The sequence below is a fragment of the Wolffia australiana genome, chromosome 20, assembly GCF_029677425.1.
Source record: "Wolffia australiana isolate 7733 chromosome 20, ASM2967742v1".
Lineage (NCBI taxonomy): Eukaryota > Viridiplantae > Streptophyta > Magnoliopsida > Alismatales > Araceae > Wolffia > Wolffia australiana.
Genome location: NC_135854.1, coordinates 5727047 through 5746917, shown reverse-complemented (window position 1 = coordinate 5746917; position 19871 = coordinate 5727047). Strand labels below are relative to the sequence as shown.

Genomic DNA, 19871 nt, shown 5'->3' with positions numbered 1-19871 from the left:
GCCTCCAGGAGAACAGCTCTGATACCAATGTTACGAACCTACTGGTTCGTATCAGGAAGAAGACGGAAGGGAGGGAGAAGACGACGGGATGGTCGTTGGCGTGAAGGAATGGACTACTGCAGGATGAGGGCGGGCGGAATAGACATCGCCTAGGAGAGGGGTTCGGCGGAATGGACGTCGCCAGAAGGAGCCAGACACATCTTTGTGATACTTCTTGGCTACCCTCCTCAAGGGAGGGCTGCTCTATTTAAAGGGATTACAACATGCCCAAATGACCTAAATGCCCCTATTGGGCTGAATGATGAAAGACCCTAGATACATTGGGACCGTATCAGCTTCACACAAGCCAATCAATGCCTTCTCTTAATTCATTCTGAGATTTCTTAATTCATGAGTTGTAGGGAGGGATATGTCACCACTAACAAATCCTAAAGCACCATTGTTTCCTTTAAACTTTAATATAAAGAGTAACATCCCCGAACCCCCGTGAGGGCTATTTTGTCATTTTTTTCCCAAGAGTAACTCCCTTAAAATTCACGCATCCTACCATAACTAAGACAGACAAAAATTTCTTCTAACCCTTGGAGGTTCCTGATACTATCCTTTATGTAGGCTTGTATTGGAAAAGGGGCGAAGACGAGAAAGTCTATGTTCCCAGTGTTGGAGAGCATAACGGGAATGATCCAAGGAGAGGCTTAATAGACTAGACAGGGATTGACCGGGGACAAGCCGCCGAAAGATGCAGTGAGGTAGAAACGATCATGAGAGAGGAGAGACAGGTGACTCATTTCATTCTCCTTGACTGCCCTCCTAAAGGGAGGGCTTCCCTATATAAAGGAAATAGATAAGTGTCAAGTGACTAAAATGCCTTCATGGCCTAACCTGATGAGATTACCCCAAGATACTGAGGATTGTATCAGTTCTAAAGGAAGTTCGGGCATTAATCCAGGGCTGTAAACCATGTTTCTACTTTACTGTCTTTCTCTCTCCCTTGCGAAGGGTCTCCGCGCTGGCATTATGGCAAACCAAGAATCTGCCATGCGATTGTCATATCTGCCAAAAATGCCATGGGCGCAAGAATCAAATATCTCCAGAAGAAGCGGTTTGAAAAAGGAGGTAGATTGCTAAATCAGGTTCCCATAAAGACTCTCACAGAGGAGAAGCCTATCGGCTGTACCCTCTAAACAGAGCTTTGCAGCAAGAAGAATCATCTCGACCAGAAGAGAGTTTGCATCGATGGTTTCAGAGGACTGATCCCAACATGAAGAAAAAAGAGGGAGCTTGATAAATTGACGGGTTAATTCATAAAATAAAAAGAAGAGAGTAAATATCTGAGAAGCATGGTATCATATCTAGGTTGCAGGTTCATATTCCAGAAACATATTATGCACTTGGCCATAAATTGGCCAGCAGCAGGTGTTGTGGGGGAGTGTTGAAGAACAACATTCTGCCTACGAGGAAAGTAGCACCCTTTCTATGAGCTATTCCTTTTAGCAAAGTCAGTAAGTGCTTGAACCTTTAACAGTTTTAATTCCTAGCATCCTCCTGTGAGTGGGGACAACGGAAGAATAAGTCTTCGGTTGAATGAACCAGAGGGTTCTTGAGGCCCATGTGCACCTCATCAAGGCAAAGTGAGGCAAGAATTTCGATGAAATTTCTTGAGGCTTCAACCCCTGTAGCTTCTTGCCAGCAAAGGACTCTCCCACTATTGTCTATACCCACATGTAACCCATAAGAACACTTGTAAAGCCCAATGGGGAAACCTTCCCTTTCTATTTTCCCATTAATCATAACGCCTAATAGTCTCTTTATAAATTGAGGATAGATTCCCGTAAAGATTACTCATATTTTTATCTGAATTCTGCTTTAGGTCTGAAGAGAAGATGGCGGATAGTAGTGTCTCGCAACTCCAAATTGACAAACAAAAATGTAAAAACCTTGGCACTGTGCTCATAGAAAATTTATAAAATCATTTTAAAAATATTATCAAAACTGATGAATTCTCCTCAGCCAAACCCCATGGACAGTTGGAGCGGAGGAGAACCAACAAAGAAAGAACAAGAAAACAATAACTTGTCTCAGCACAATCTATTCCCTTGCATCTCCTATATATTGGGACACAGGACAGGATACACATAACAGGGTTTTCTCAGTATCTTATTACATGCCATAAAAGAGAGTCAGATAAAAGAAAGTATACTAAAAGGAGGCACCCCAGCTAACAAAAATATTAGTAATCCTATTATCAACATTATCAGAATAGTCATAAAGAGTGCCATAAATATAGTTCAAAAAAATAAATAAATAAAGAGTGCCATAAAGAGAAGCGATAATAGACTATCCCATATATACTGGATGACAAAAACAATGTTCCATAGAACATCAGTGTCATGGAAAGTAACTTCTTATTATTGTTATCCTACATGTAAGGAAGGGAAAATCAAAATCGTGCTGTATTCTGATACGGGCCTCCCAAGGATATACAAAAAGATCAAGAAAGCCCTCAGAAAAGAAGCAAAGGACACGCAAACACCCCTTGAAAAGATGGCATTTTGGGCGGGAACGGGCGGAACACTAGATAAGACCCAAACTCCTAAGAGTAGGCAGATTATTTCTTGCCCAAAGTCACTGAACTGCAAGAGGCTGGACGGGAGATACTCCATCCAGAGGAGGAGTCAGCTGATGCGTCTTGGTTCTCCACCCATACCATCCCTACCCAAAGTCTCTTCTCCCCTTCATTCCACTTCTACACCAATATCTCTCTTTTGGTAGCCAATTTGGCAGATCCACCAATTACTGTACTGATTTCCAACCAATACCGGGAAGTTCTTGAAGATTCAGATTCTTTAGCCGAATAACCATTATGTTGGCATTGATAATAAACACTTCAGATTTTTGGGCACGGACTATCTTAATTTTGGATAAATGATCAGGCAATAAAATGCCACATTAGAGTCCTCTATCTCATTAATAATATAAAACCTCTTCCCTCCTGTTAAAAAACGAGCCCCCTAAAAGTATTTAGTTATTGAAAAGCTAGATGATGAATGTTGTCAGCCTTTGGTTGATTGGAGGGAGAGAGAGAGAGAGAGCGATAGAGGAAGCAGGTGAGACTCCTTCCTCTCCCTGTTTTCCCTTCACCTGTCGTAACCTTGGCCATGGTGGAGGAGACTCAACAAAAAGAATGAAATAATCCCTTTATGATTAACACAGGTTACACAGTACTTGTACTGGGTTACATCAATTCGGGTCTCAGAAGGGTCGATAGGGTGGATCCAATCTACTCACAAGGGTAGTAATACATTAAGGATGCAATACATGCTTCAGTGATAGATCTAGAATCAATGTGCCTCCGATATGATGAATCGAGCAGTGATAAGATCGTAGAATATTGTCTTCAAATCACAATTGTTTGAATATAGCAAGATAACAGGAATCCCTCTCCTTCGGTGGCGCTCCCCCTCGTGCGACGAGACAACTCCTTCTCGGAGCTCCTTCTCCCCGATCAAGATGGCTCCAGCTCCGTACGGCGAGTTCCTCCTCCAGGCGGCTCCCTAGCTGGCGAGCTCCTCCCTCCAAGTGGTTGACGAGAATTTCCCGCCCACTCCTTGGCCTTTCCCGATTAGAGCAATTCGGGCTCTTCTTCAAGATTTAGAAAAACATACCTGACCCTACTGGTGTGGGGTCTTTATTTATAGAGTCGAGGAGTCCTTCCCCCTCCTCGTTTACTGGTCTCGGTCAACGGCCTGTTGACCGGACCTTGATTTCCTCCTCCTTTGGTATTTCCGAAAGTGGAACTTATCATTCAGCAAGGAAATAGAGAAAACGCCTGTATCTCAAGTTCTCAAAACCAAACGTTGAGATTTAAAGTATGTGGAGAGCCATATCCTACGTTATGATCCCAAACATCAGTAAGGGTTATTTTTGGTATTTTCCGGTAGGATTATTTTTCTATTGAAATGCATGTCACCTGATAAGATCATCCCTCTTTAGGGGCAGTCCCGTCTATTTCCCTATTCATTTTCCCTTTAAATAGGGCAGCCAGGAAGTATTATGAAGTTGAAGCTCCTCGTCTTTTCTCCCCTCAATGTCTAGGGCCCAACCCTTTCTCTATGATTCTCATCCCTATTGATCGTCTCTTCCTCGCTGCGTTTTTTAGCAGCTTGTCCCAGTTCGATCCCTACATCATTTGATCTCTCCTTCCACCATTCCCTTTCTTCTCTTTACAACGGGAACTTTTCTCTCTCAACTCTATCTCAACACCTTTTAGATCCATTTCTGGACATGGAACAGTGATTGAATTGAGGCGTTTCATTAACCTTTATTGTTGAAGCACATAGAAGATGATATGACCTACGGGAATGGTATCAGCGCCTTACCCTGTGTAATTGGCTGGGAAATCCTCTCAAAGGGGCACAGGAGTCCATCGGAAGCTGTTGTCATTTGGTATTCTTCTACCTATCTATCTCTATATCTCTCGCTCCCCATCCTTCCAATACCACTCCCAGTGGAGACAACGACTTTTTTTTGAAATCGCATTCTACTATGACTTTATGGTTAAAATAACGACGCACACATCACAATAAGTAAAAATCTAGAAATCATACCATTCAAGGGTGTTAACTGACATCATAGACCTACATGCCATCTCGTTTAACCACTTTAGTAAATGTTAAACATCTAATTTCATCCTTTTCTATTTTGACACACATGTAAAAAGGTGGGCCATGAGTTATAAATGGCCCACCTATCTCTCTCCTACTTTCTCTTCCTTTTTCCTTTCTCTTTTCCTTCTTTTTCTTTCTTTTTCTATCGCTCCCCAAAGAATGACCTTTTTGCCCCTTAAAATAGCCGTTGGGGCAACGGCTATATGACCGTTGCCCCCAACGGCTATCTTGAGAAAGGACTTAGCCTATAAAGGAAAGTCTTTCCCAACCTGTTTATATGTGAGTTTTTTCCCCTTTTCTCTGTATCAAAAATCTCAAAAAACTTCTTCTGCATATTTCTCATTTGTCTCAAAAAGGCCTCATTTGTCCTATCTGTTCCCAAAGGCAGAATTCTCTGCATTCTTCACATGGTATCAGAGCAAGGTTGATTCATTCAACCTTCCCTGAAAGGAGCTCCATAGTCTGCAAGTCTGCAAGCAAGTTCTATCATCATATGGGAAAAAAGGCTGCTTCCAGGAAAGTTTCCAAGCAGGCCAAAGCTTCTGCATACAGCTCGGAAGAAGAATCCTCTGCAGACGAAGTGCTTCATATATATGATTATACTAAGAACAGACTGGTCATACCAGATCTGGATCTTAAGTATGATGGTACAAACGGATATAGTTGGATGAAATTGACCGAAAGGTCACTGGTCGCCGCCTTCATGGGTGACCATCTTACTGATGATTCACCACCTACCGATAGGCTCAGATTGAAGCTTTGGCGCGCAGAAGAAGCATACATCACCAACTGGATGGTGAGAAATATGGAGGTAGAACAAAGAAATCAGTATTATCTAATGGATGTTGTTGCAGATATATGGAGGGAAATCCGTAAATCCTGTGCAGAAATGCAAAACGATTGGAGGGTGTATGACCTCCTTCTTCAAGTAAAGTTCATCCGGCAGAAGGAATTATCAGTAGCTTCATATGCATCCCAACTCAAGGCAATATGGAGGGAAATTGATCAGCTATGGCCAGTCTCAATTCAGAATCTCGAGTACTGGCAAAGGAGATTAAAGTAAGAACACTTACCTTCCTCATGGGCTTAAATTCTGAATATGAAAGTCTCCGATCCCAGCTAATCCATCGGAGAAATTCCCTACATTGGAAGAAGCGATCTCGGAGGCAACAAGTGCCGATTGTAGAAAGAAGATCAAGCCAGAAGGCCAAAAGCAACAATTATCAACTGAGCCCTCTGTCTCAGTAGCACATGCCGCTAAAAAGAAGAGTCAAGAGAAAAATCGTCTAAGCACGTGTCTAAGGAAGCAACCGGCACAGAACCCGTAGTCTCGCCTACTGCACCAAGCCAGGACATCATATTAAGGAGTGCCGGAAGCTGGCATGGAAGGAAGACCTCAAAAGAAAGGGTTATGGAACCCAGGAGCAAAGAATAAAGCCTATGTTGCATCCTCCAGCAGTCAAGTGGGAGAAGCACCAAAGAAAGAAGAAGGAGATATTCAAAAGCTCATAGCTGAAGAAGTCGAGAAAGTATTCAAGAAATTCAGCTCCACGTCTCTCGCCCAATCAGGTGAATATAAAAGTATTGCATTTACTACATATGAAAATCTTCAATCTCATGGATGGATAGTAGATTCTGGAGCCACAGATCACATGTCACCTGATAAATCATGCTTTGAGGAATATAAAGTAATAGATGATAATCATGTTGTCTTTACTGCCAATGGTGGGATTCTAAAAGTGGCAGGAATTGGGAAAATAAAGATTAAAGATGTATTACTACAAAGTGCTCTTCATGTACCAGGACTTAAAGCCAACTTGTTGTCACTACAACGACTAGTGGGCGACACAGGTTGGAGATTTATATTTGACTCATCTAACTGTTTTTGTGTGAAAAGGAAACCGGCCAGAAGACTTTATCTGCTAGAAGGCAAGGGGACTCCTGCTAGTGGACGGACTAGAAGGACAGAGGACTCTGAAGATGGTTCTCAACACTCAGTCAAGAAACAGTATTTTCTTACTGCACAGGAGACTTGGACACCCTTCCTTTCATCTTCTGAAACAAGTGTACCCTGATTTGTTTAAAAACATTGATATCCAAAGATTGGTTTGTGAGTCTTGTCAATTTGCCAAGCATAGAAGATCTCATTTTTCAAGAACTGATCATAGGAAGAAATTTCCATTCGATATGGTTCATAGTGACGTTTGGGGTCCTTGTTCTACTACAGGAAGATCGCAGCACCGATGGTTTATAATCTTTGTGGATGATTACTCAAGATATTCCTGGATCTACCTGCTTAAACACAAATCAGAAGTCCCAACCGTGATCATCCGATTCATCGAGTTGATCAATAACCAGTTTGGGAAAAGGGTTAGAATACTTGATCTGATAATGCAAGGGAGTATTTCAGTTCTGAAGTTAATCAATACATGAATGATCATGGAATTATCCATGAATCCTCATGTGTGAACACTCCTCAGCAAAATGGACTTGCTGAAAGAAAGATTGGGCACATTATGTCTTCAGCCAGATCTCTATTATTTCAAGGAAACTGCCCCAAGACTTATTGGAGTGATGCTGTGACTACTGCTGTACATCTTATCAACCGAACGCCATCTAGAACCCTGTCATTACTGTCACCGATTGATCTATTAGCCTCAAGTCACCCAGAATTATCTCTTCATACAAATTTGGTTGCTAAAGTATTTGGGTGTGTAGCATATGTTTATTCCCACTTTGCAGGAAAATTGGACTCCAGAGCTTTCAAGTGCATTTTTGTGGGGTATTCATCTACTCAGAAAGGTTATGTGTGTTACCATCCTCTTACTAAGAAAACATTTGTTACCATGAGCGTGAAGTTTGATGAATACAGCATGTTCTACAATGAGGACATCGATCTGACTGTTATTTGGAAGTAAATGAAACAGGAACAGATTTAGATACGGAAAATCTGGGATTTAATCCATCTGAAAATTCCTCTCCAGCTATGGATCGAGCGGAAACGGCTGAGGACAATCCAGAGTTAGATGGAGAACAAGAGTTTACTCAGATGGAGAACGAGGAAGATACTCATGAAGACCTTTCGGCACCAGCGAATCAGGGTTGGTCTATTGCCATCAGCAAGGGTACTGGAATGCCGCAGTAAGAAATTATATCCCATATGCAATTATGTGTCTTATGATCGTCTGTCCTCAGGTTACAGAAAGATTGTTCAGGTACTACTGACCACTGTCATTCCAAGAAATGTTCAAGAAGCTATGTCTCAAGCCGAATGGAAAACTGCTATGGATGACGAAATGTTGGCATTAAGGAAGAATGGTACATGGGATATGGGCCACTCCCAGAAGGAAAGAAATTGGTTGGTAGCAGATGGGTATATATGATTAAATATAATTCAGATGGCTCTATTGCAAGGTATAAAGCTCGACTGGTGGCCAGAGGATATACCCAGTCTTATGGAATAGACTATCATGAGACATTCGCTCCAGTCGCCAAGCTGAATACAGTAAGATTAGTAATTGCACTTGCAGCCATGCATCAGTGGGATCTTTCGCAATTTGATGTTAAAAATGCATTCCTACATGGAGAACTGCAAGAAGAGGTATATATGGCTCCTCCCCCCGGTTATCTATTGCATGAAAACTCATCATATGTGTGTCGCTAAAGAAATCTCTGTATGGATTAAAGCAATCCCCAAGAGCATGGTTTGAGAAATTTTCATCTACTCTCATATCAGTTGGATACTCACAAAGTGAGGGTGATCATACCTATTCTTCAAACATGGCCAAGACTCCAAACTGGCTATTTTAATCGTCTATGTTGATGATATTATCGTTACTGGCAACGATATCAAGGAAATTGGAAATCTAAACGTCATCTGACCAGCAACTTTGATATTAAATCTTTAGGTAAACTCACTTATTTTCTTGGTATTGAAGTAGCTTATTCCAGGATCGGCATTGTCCTATCTCAACACAAGTCCGTCCTGGATCTACTCAAGGCTACAGGTAAATTGGATTGTAAGCCAGTAAGCACTCCAGTGGATACAAATGTCAAACTTCAAGCCAAGCAGAGCGACAAGGCGACCCCATCAATAAGACATCATTTCAGAGATTGATTGGCAGATTACTCTATCTAAACCACACAAGACCAGATATATCCTTTGCTGTGAACTCTTTAAGTCAGTATATGTCAGATCCACGACAGTCTCATCAGACAGCAGCTGACCGTATTCTCTCCTATTTGAAAGGGACAATTGGGAAGGGTCTTCTATTTCAGGCAGGGGGAGACCCTACGGTTAAAATCTTCACCGATTCAGATTATGCAAGCTCTCTGGATGATAGTCGATCTACATCTGGATACTGCAGTTTTTTGGGAAGAAATTTAATCACCTGGCGTAGCAAGAAGCAGCGGGAAGTCTCAATATCGAGTGCTGAAGCAGAACTCAGGGCTTTAAAGAAAGGTGTTTGCGAAGGAATGTGGCTTAACGATATTCTAACTGATTTAAAACTCATTCCTCCAAAGCCAATCATCTTATATTCTGACAGTCAATCAGCTATTGCTATGGCCAAGAACCCGTGCATCATGATCGTCTGAAGCATGCAACAATTGACAGACACTACATCAAAGAGAAGATTAATTCTGGACTCATCAGTCCAGAATACATACCATCACCGCAACAGGTGGCTGACATTCTGACCAAAGGACTACCAGGAAGACAGTTTCAAGATTTGGCGTCAAGTTGGGCATGATTAACATCTATGCCCAACTTGAGAGTGTTAAACATCTAATTTCATCCTTTTCTATTTTGACACACGTAAAAGGTGGGCCATGAGTTATAAATGGCCCACCTATCTCTCTCCTACTTTCTCTTCCTTTTTCCTTTCTCTTTTCCTTCTTTTCTTTCTTTTCTATCGCTCCCAAAGAATGACCTTTTGCCTTAAAATAGCCGTTGGGGCAACGGCTATATGACCGTTGCCCCCAACGGCTATCTTGAGAAAGGACTTAGCCTATAAAGGAAAGTCTTTCCCAACCTGTTTATATGTGAGTTTTTTCCCCTTTTCTCTGTATCAAAAATCTCAAAAAACTTCTTCTGCATATTTCTCATTTGTCTCAAAAAGGCCTCATTTGTCCTATCTGTTCCCAAAGGCAGAATTCTCTGCATTCTTCACAGTAAACTATTGTGCTTTTAAAATAATTATTTTTATTTTTATTTTGTTAAACCATTCGTCTTTCTGTTCCCACCAAACCTTCTTTGCCAGGTTTATAACTCTTAATTTTAACAAAAATGAAAAAGTAAATCATGTAATGGAGGTTCGTCATCGTAAAATGAATGAGTAAACATAATGTTCAGCTTAAAAATGAACAAGTTAATGACCATTGTTTACTATTCGATTTTGCACATAAATGTAAAAGCAAACAAAGATATGTGACAAACCTGATATGATATTGTCCTCGTCCATGCATTCTTGTCCTCACCAATCCACGCCTTTGAGAACCAAGATGTTTTAATCGAAGAGCTCTGCTCTTTGAGAGCCAATTCAACTGATCTTGCTGCATCATGCAAAGATTGTACCAGCCTGCTATTTAGATCATCTCCTTCTAAGGGTTCTTCAGCCTGTGCAGCAGTTTTTTCTACGTCACTCCTTGAAGACGCTTGAAGAATCCCACGATCAGACATATTTGATGAAGACAGCAGGTTTGAATGTGACGGTCTCTTTCTCTGTGAACTACGGGAAAGATGCTTTGGAAATATCAGCCATCTGGAGCTAATGATCCGGTTGTCAAATTCTTGTTGTCTGTTCTTCAACCGAATCCGCTGCCGGTGAGTATTCCAATATGAGAAGAGGCGAAGATGAGAACTTGATTCCTGACACGGAGATCGTGCACAAAGTTCACTTGTCGAACCTACCCTTGACCTGCTGCAATGAAAAAGGAATCCCAAAATCTTCACTTGACGATCCAAATGAATAACTGTCAATCTGGAATATTCAAGATCAAGTCGAATTTAAATTTATCTATTTGTAATCTATAAAAAGAATTTAAAATCCCTTTTTAGATTTCTGTATTTATGTATTTATATTGTTTGAAAAGAGATTATTCCGTGAGAGCCAGAAGGTAGTTGGATTTTCTCAGTAAACTTCTTGAAACATATCAAAAGAAATTCCGTCATGTTTCACTATCTCACAGATATTCTTTAGAGCTACATCACACTTGAAAACAAAAATCTATGAAAGTATAAATTCTAGAAACATTAGACATTCTATAAATAATTAGAGGAGATTCAATCTAGAACACGGAAGGCACTAGAATTTCGCTATCTTCAACTATTCCACATCAAAAATTAACCCGAAACACCCACAGCATGGATGGTAGTAAAATAGAGCAAACTTCGATCACACCTGAATCCAAAAAAATGTGTGAAGACGAGGACAACAAAAAAAATGAAGAATTTATTGAAATTGCATTATTTCAGTACACCTCTTTTTGAGAAACTCTCAGGTATGCAACCCTATGAAGGAAAATGTCTTTATTTGTTTGTCGATGCATTTTATTATTAAATTTTAAGAAAATATCTTCATTTTTTTCAAATACAATTATTAAATTTTACGTACGCAATAAAAATGCTTAGTCAGTATGAATGAACCATGACTATTTAGTACTATTCCAATTTGATTAACCCCAAAATAGCATATGCACACAACAAACAGTCCTGTGGAAACAACTAATGTGGAATTCGGACCTGGCCAATTCTCAGTTTTCCCTTTTTTTGAAAGAATTTTTCAGTTGTTCTAGTTTGCGTAGAAATTGATTATACAGTCTGAATCAAAAAGACCGCAGTATCGTAAACGATTTCAAACCTAAAATTATCACTCAGCGCGGAAAATATCAAAATAAACCAAACCTAGATTCCACCTGAATCCAAAGCATCTTTGAAAGATGACTACAACGATATTGAAACACAAGAAATAACAATTATCCGAGACTCAATAAAGAACACACAAGGCATCAACACTCCAATATCGCCAGCGATTTGGAACCAAAAAATGAAAGAGAAAAACCAGCCGAAACCTCAGCAGAGAGAAAAATACCAAGAAAAAAACGAATCGCGACGAGAAAGGGCTCTGATGCCATTTTGAAACACAAAAGATAAGTAACTACCGAAAATTAAATAAAGCACACAGAAGGCATCAACACTCCGATAAAGCCTACAATTCTGAATCAAAAATAGAAAAAAACATGACCGAAACCTCCACACAGAACAACATAAAAAAAAACAACGATTCCAATACTGCCAACGATTCGGAATCAAAATAAAAAAGTCTTAACAGGTCGAAACATCGGCATATAAAAAAAAATCAACGATTCCAACATAGCCAACGAAAATGATAAAAATAACCGGCTGAAACCTCGGCAGGGAGAATAATTACAATCAATGCAACGATTCCAACACATCCAACGATTCCGAATCAAAAATTAATAATAATAACCGGCCGAAACCTCGCCAGAGAGAACACTCACAATCAAAGCAACGATTCCAACACATCCAACGATTCCGAATCAAAAATTAATAATAATAACCGGCCGAAACCTCGCCAGAGAGAACACTTACAATCAAAGCAACGATACCAAAATAGCCAACGATTCCAAATCAAAAATTAATAATAATAACCGGCCGAAACCTCGGCACAGAGAAACAATTACAAAAAAAGCAACGATTCCAACATAGCCAACGATTCCGAATCAAAATTGAAAAATGAAAAACCTTCCGAAACCTCGGCAAAGATAGTAATAACAAAAAAAATAGCAAACCTCGAGGAGAAAGGGCTCTGATGAGATAACTTCAGCGCCATTGGCAGGGATCAGGGGGATTATGAGAAGCTCAGCGAGCGGAAATCGACGGTCGGCCTCAGTCGCAAGGATTGTCGATTCAGTGGAGAGAGTCCAGCCAGAGAAATCGGTGTTCGGGGGAGGGAGGGGGGTATTTATAGGGTGTTCCGGTGGTGGCTCGTATTATCCAACGACGTGGTGAGCAAGCCGATCACGAAAAGAGTGCTCGGCCCATTCGTTACTGGGCCAAGGTGACTTCCTCTGGCCCAATAGTTCTCTCTCTTCTGGGTACTGGCCTTGAGTGGCCTGAATGGGGATGGGAAAAACTCTCTCTCTCTCTCTCTCTCTCTCTCTCTCTCTCTCTCTCTCTCTCTCTCTCTCTCTCTCTCTCTCTCTCTCTCTCTCTCTCTCTCTCTCTCTCTCTCTCTCTCTTTCTCTCTCTCTCGCTCTCTCTCTCTCTCTCGTTCTCTCTCTCGTTCTCTCTCTCTAGCTCTCTCTCTCTCTCTCTCTCTCTCTCTCTCTCTCTCTCTCTCTCTCTCTCTCTCTCTCTCTCTCTCTCTCTCTCTCTCTCTCTCTCTCTCTCTCTCTCTCTCTCTTTCCCTGTCTCTTTCTCTCTATCTCTCTATCTATCTATCTCTCTCTGTCTCTATGTCTCTCTCCCTCTCCCTGTCTCTCTCCCGTCTCTCTCTCTATCTCTCTCTTCCCCTGTCTCTCTCTCTTCCCTTGTCTCTCTCTATCTCTCTTCCCCTGTCTCTCTCTCTCTTCCCATGTCTCTCTCTCCCTTCCCATGTCTCTCTCTCTCTCCTCCTCCCCTCCTCCTCTCCCTCTCCCTCTCCCTCTCCTCTCCCTCTCCCTCTCCCTCTCCTCTCCCTCTCCTCTCCTCTCCTCTCCCTCTCCCTCTCCTCTCCTCTCTCTCTCCCTCTCCCTCTCCTCTCCCTCTCTCTCTCCTCTCCTCTCCCTCTCCCTCTCCCTCTCCTCTCCTCTCTCTCCCTCTCCTCTCCCTCTCCTCTCCTCTCCTCTCCTCTCCTCCCTCTCTCTCTCCCTCTCCCTCTCCTCTCCTCTCCTCTCCTCTCCTCTCCTCTCTCTCTCCTCCTCTCCTCTCCCTCTCTCTCTCCTCTCCTCTCCTCTCTCTCTTCCTCTCCCTCTCTCTCCTTCTCTCTCTCCCCCTCTCTCTTCCCTTTCTCTCTCTCCCCTCTCTCTTCCCCTCTCTCTCTCCTCTCTCTCTCTCCTCCGTTCCTCTCTCTCCCCCTCTCTCTCTCTCCCCTCTCTCTCTCCTCTCTCTCTCTCTCCCCCCTCTCTTCCCCTCTCTCTCTATCACTCTCTCTCTCCCTCCTCCTCCTCTCTCTCTCTCTCTCTCCCCCTCTCTCTCTCCCCCTCTCTCTCCCCTCTCTCTCCTCCTCTCTCCCCCCCTCTCTCTCCCCTCTCTCTCACACCCCTCTCCCTCTCTCCCCCTCTCTCTCTCCCTCTCACTCTCCATCTCTCCCTCTCGCCCTCTCTCCCTCTTTCCCTCTCTTCCTCTCTCTCCCTCTCTCTCCCTCTCTCTCCCTCTCTCTCTCCCTCTCTCTCTCCCTCTCTATCTCTCTCTCGCCCTCTCTCTCTCCCTCTCTATCACTCTCTCTCCCCCTCTCTCCCTCTCCCTCTCTCTCTTCCCCCCTTTAATATTACAGGGCTTTCAAAATGTCGTCAGTTCGTGAACGAACCTAACATGAATGCAAACATAGATTTTCATACAAGCAAGCAGATCACGAAAAGTGTGCTCAGCCAAACTCATTATTGAGCCAACATGACTTCCTCTGGCCCAATATTTCTCTGTCTTCTGTAGATATGCCTAGAAACTACGCCAATTTACAGAAGAGAGAGACATCTTAGTCTCTTCCCTCAAGCAGGATAATATGGAATTGTGTAAGCCAGCTTCTACCCCCTGTAGTCAAACCTCTACATGTAGGATGACTATCATCTCTTCCCTACTCCCAGTTTTTAGAGGTTCGTCCAAACTGTCCCATCGATAGTCAGTCCCGACCCGAATTTTGTCATCCATGTCATGTCCCATCCCATCCGAGACATTCTCATCCCCTCTGACATCCGGGACAAAAAAACAGGTCACCCTTAAGAATGCTCAACCTATTTTTGTCCAATAATTTTCTCTCTTCTGAACATTGGTCTAGATACATATTTTGTGCACTTACTTGGCTGGATGAGAGAGAATTATTGGGTCAAGATTATATATTATGACCCAATAATTATCTCTCATCTAGCTACATGAATTTGGATCTGGACTATAGTATTTTCTTGATTAAAAGAAAATACAATTAAAATAAGAAAGAAAAAATCTTAAGGATTGATTTTATTGGTATACGTTTACTAAATGGGATGACCTCCTGGTATCCAATACTTCTGTATCTGTACATTGGCCTAGATAGATATTATTTACGTTTCTCAAATGGATGAACAATAAGTTGTGGACCAATATGAGCTCGTATGGCCTAATACTTCTCTCTTACAGCTCCATGAGTGTAGATTTGCATCAGATTTCTTTCCCAGTGAAAGGAAAATTCAATCAAAATGATAAAGAAAAAGGTCCTTAGGGTTGACTTTATTATTGTGATAGATGACCTCTCTTGATAGATTCGCCTAGATCCACACTGCCTTGGCTGGGTGGGAGAGAAGTATTTGGCCTAGATGACCTTCTAGCCCAATACTTCGCTTTTCATTTAGGCAATTGAATGTCATCTAGGCCAGATTACTTTCTTGGTTGAAGGATAAGGCAATAAAAAATAAGAAATAAAAAATATCCTGATATAACACAATACTTCTCCCTCGTTAAATTGGCCTAGATTGAATATGATCCATAAGTACTCAATGTGATGGATGAGAGAGAATATTGGTGAAATATGACCGCCGCAGGCCTAAGAACTCTCTCTCATGTAGACAAGTGTATGAGGATCTGAGCCACAATGCTTACTTAATTAAAGGGGAAAACAATCAAAATAAGAAATAAAAAAACTCATGAGGGTTGACCTAATTTTTGTGTTTTTATTCTTAGAGAAAACCCCTTTTGGCTCAATATGTCTCTCTCAACAGATGGGCATAGACCCATACTCACTAGGCTACTGCAACCTATTCTAGAACAATAGTTCTCTCTCATCTTCCCTAGTGAATGAGCATCTAGGCTCAACTGATTTCCTAGTTAAAGAATTCAATGAGAATAATAATAACAAGGTTCTAAGGGTTCAGTTTATAGGTGTGTTTTAACTATTCTCAAAGACCTCCTTTGGCCCAATATTTCTCTCTCATCTATTCTAATAAGTTGGATGTGCATAATAATACTTTCCCAATTTAATGAAATTTTTAATCAAAGTAAGCAATAAAAAGTATTGGAGGTTACCATTAGTGTTGTATTTTTACCCTTGGAGATGGTCTCGTCATATCCAATACTTCTCCCATGACCAGCCAAGTGAGTGTGATGCCGGACGTCATCTCAACGGCGTCCGACCGTCACCGAAGGAAGGAACTCGGTGTCGTTTCGCTAACTAATCGGGTTACGTCCACGACGTCAACCGATGGATATGCGGAGAACAGAAATATATATGTATGACGATGACGAGGACGATGGTTCTACAACGGTACGTGCAATGCGCCGACAAGCTATGAGAGCCAACCCGGAGCGGGGACGGGGTCGCCAAGCTGGGTCGGTCCAGCCCTCCAAGTCGTCGAGGTGGGTCGAGGGCGCGCACGCGCCGTCGAATGGGGTAACTCCCACTGGAATGCTCACGCTGCGCGTCGGGCGTCCCGACTGCACCGGACAGGTAAGACGCTGCGTCTTTGTTTCGTTCTCTCAATCTGTCCCACTCACCTATCTAACCCGAGCGGTGGAGGCAATACGAAAGAATACTGACGGAAATAAATGACGTAAAGAGGCTAGGAAAGCAGAGTACCTTTCGCGCTGGCGACGGGATTTCGCACCAACTGGTTCGGAGGAGGGAGTTGTCGGGTGCGCCGGAGGTTGACTGGTGCGGAGGCGGTTGTGCGCAGTCAGCGGAGGCGGGCGTGGCGGCGGTGGCGCGCGGCGGCAAGCGCGCGGCAGCCGGGGCAGCGCGGCGTGGCGCGGCGGTGGCCAGCGGCGTGCGCGGCGAAGCGCGCGGCGGCGCGCGCTGGCGGCGCGCGGCGATGCAGCCAGCGGGCGGCGCGGCGGCGGCAGTGCGCGGCGCGGCGGCGCAGCGGCGGCGGTGCGCGCGGCGCGGCGCGGCGGCGCAGCCGAGCGCGCGGCGCGGCGCTTGCGGCGGCGCGCGCGGCGGCGCCTTGGCGGCGCGTGGCGAGCGCGCGGCGGGCGCGGGCGGCGGCCGCGGCGGCGCGCGGCGGTGCAGCGGCGGGCGGGCGCGGCCAGCGGCGGCGCGGCGCGCGGCGGCGCGCGCGGCGGCGGGCAGCGGCCCGCGGGCGCGCTTGCGGCCCAGCGGCGGCGGCGCGCATGCGGGCGGCGGCAGCGCGCGGCGGAGCGCGGCGGCGGCGGCGGCGGCCGGGCGTCTTGCGCGGGCCAGTGGCGGCGGCTGCTGCCTTCCTCTTCCCCCTTCTCCTCTTCCTCCCTCTTCTTCTTCCTTCTCCTCTTCTTCTTCTTTCTTCTATTCTTCTCCACGACCTGACCCTTCTTCTCAAAATACCATTCTTCAAAATTTAGGTCAAGGTAAGGGAAGAGCCCACCTCTTCCCCTTATATATGGGTGAAGATGGCCCTTCCTTAAGTCCCATAACACAAAATAAAAGGGAGAGAAAATAAGCAAGAAAATAGGAAACGGGCTTGTCAGGCCCAACATAAAAAAAAGGGGGGAAAGGGTTCCTCCCATGGGCCCTTCCCCCGCTACACGACAATACGAATAAAGGGAAAACTATAAGATAAAGTAACTGACTGTAACGGTGTGCTCCGGTGGTCGGCGTCCGCGTCATGCCGAGTAACGGAATGCGGGATCCTGTGTTGCTGCCGCGGCTCGTCGTGGTGGCTGGACTCGTCTCGGTGGCGAGCTGGGTAGTGCCGGCTCCTCGGGTGCTGGGTCGGGGAAGTCCTGCTGCTCCTCTGCTGCTGGCTCGATGACGTCCGGTGGTGACGCGCCATCAGAGTGTGGATTAGAGCCAAAGACTTTCCCAATTAAAGTAATATTTTAATCAAAGTAAGGAAAAAAATGTAATGGAGGTTACCTCTACTGTTGTCTTTTCACCCTTGGAGATGGTCTCTTCAGATCCAATACTTTTCCCCCGACCAGGCAAGTGAGAGTGGATCTGGGCCAAATAGTTTCTAATTTAAGGACAATTTGATCTAAGTGAGGAAGACAGAGTGAAGTAAATGAATTCAATTGATGTATTTTGTTGTTGGAGATAGCTGATCTTCATTGATAAGGGTGACGGAAATATAAATGGCCAGCAAGACTATCACATATTCCATATCTTATTCCATGTTCACAAATACAATGTATTATTAATAGTGCACGTATGACACTCATAATGAAGTCCATAAATACATGATCTAACTTAGAGAGTTACAATGAGATCATAATATAGAGATTACTAGTCTTTAAGAATGTATTCTATACATTTGTAATTGAACAATACTCGAGGAGGACATCAAAGTATCCACATAGAATAACACTACCTAGTTTCACCCATACATAGAGTATGTCAAATTCCATATCCATTAGTGTGGAGACATTAAGGATGGAGAGGGTGTTCTTTTAGGGGTCAAGAGTTCATTAAATTGATATGTATGAATCTCTAAATGGTATTGTACCAAACTATTAGTCACGTTGATTGACATCACAGTTTAATGGTGCTTAGACCTGAGACACCAAAGATGTCTTATGGTTGTACTGTTGGACTTTGACTAGAACCTTCATGTTCCTAATCATGGAATTCTAAACAGTCTTAGTTCAGGTACAACAAGAATTACACAAAGGCGATTGAGTAAAGTAGCACAATTCTTGTGAGCGGTGTGATTTTGGTGCAATGTGCAGTTTTGTTTGAATTTTGAACTTCATATCACACACCCACCATAAATATCACAAAATACACCTCATTAAGGCAAGTGTCGTGCAAATGAGTGGATACGTACAATTTTTCAAAAAAATTGAAAAAAGTTCGCTCACTTTTCTCAAATGCCTCGACCTTTCTTTATCGATTATTCTTTTCTTGCTAAAACCATGCTTATTCTTATCTTTCTCACTCATTCTTATCTCGCTCTCTCTTGGTTGTTCTTCTCTCTCCCTCACTCTTATCTCCCTCTTTTCCTCAATCGTTCTCCACTCTCTTGATCTTCTCTCTCCCATGCTCTTCTTTCCCTCTCTCCCCCTCCCTTCTACGGCTCTTTTCTCTTGCTCACTCCTCTATACCCCCCTCCCTAGCTCCTCTCTTTCCCTCTCTCTTTCTATCGCTCACGTTTCTCTACATCTTTGTATGTTGCTCGCTCCTCCCTCGCCCTCTCTTCCTCTCCCTCTCTCTATCACTCTTCTTTCTATATATATCACTCTCTCCTATTCCTCTCTCTGTGTAATTTTAAAGTCAAAATTTACCATCATTTATGGGAATTCATGTGAAATGTGGTCCTAATTTCTGCACAAATTAGTACCAGAAATCGCAGAGGGTTTTACACAAGTCGTACATATATTTGCACTGCACCACATACCCTTCCCTAAAATTGAGTGCTCAAGATGGGATAATCCACCCTCAGAATAAGAGGAGGAAAATCAAGGAAGATGATGTAATGAAGTCCTTGGCCAAGATACAAGACTGTCATAGAAGAGTTCTCAAATGATTTCTTAACACATCAATATAAAATTGGATCAACAATCAGGGTTAAATAAATTACCATAAAGTATGTCATCGTAGGAGTGTCAAGAGATTGAAGGACTTTACACACATAGTAATCAATTACAGATAGATTCCATGAGTGAGTCAACACATGCTCCTTTGTATCTTGGGGCGCAGAAGGCAGAGCTTCGAACCCCACATGTTGGAGACTCAACCCATCTTTTGTGTTAATTTTATTTGTCATTAATTAATCTATATGATGATATATTTATTTAATAATTAAGGCTAATAAAAATTATTGGGCCATTAGAGCCATTAATTAGACTGATACAAGGGATAGAGGATCACACACAAATGGTATTTTCAATGTCAAACGATATACTTAAAGTAATGGGAATTTTATGAAAAAATCCCACTTAGTTTAAATTGGGGAAGGCCGTGAAAAAAATTCACCCAAGCGAAGTTTTTCTTGGCCCTACCCTTCTTCTCCCTCCTCTTGTTAGCTCCTCCCCATTCCTAGACATGTCATTATGATAAGGTTCAAAATCTTCCACTGTTGGAAGTTATTTATCTTTATTTAAATGAT

At 43.2% G+C, this 19871-nt stretch overlaps 1 protein-coding gene across 3 annotated transcripts in view; it reads right to left on the bottom strand.

Annotated features, from left to right (window-relative positions):
• Positions 1-12635, bottom strand: part of LOC144715999 (uncharacterized) — a 31025-nt gene extending 18390 nt beyond the window's left edge. For 2 of the 3 annotated variants that reach the window (XM_078590986.1, XM_078590988.1), the window contains exons 1-2: positions 12480-12635; positions 10105-10588 (exon numbers count right to left, since the gene is read on the bottom strand). In XM_078590986.1, coding sequence (XP_078447112.1) covers positions 10105-10588; positions 12480-12520 — 525 coding nt within the window. In that variant the 5' untranslated portion in view covers positions 12521-12635. The remainder of the gene's footprint in view (positions 1-10104; positions 10589-12479) is intronic. The other variant, XM_078590987.1, reaches the window with a different exon arrangement.
• Between the last annotated feature and the right edge of the window lie 7236 nt (positions 12636-19871).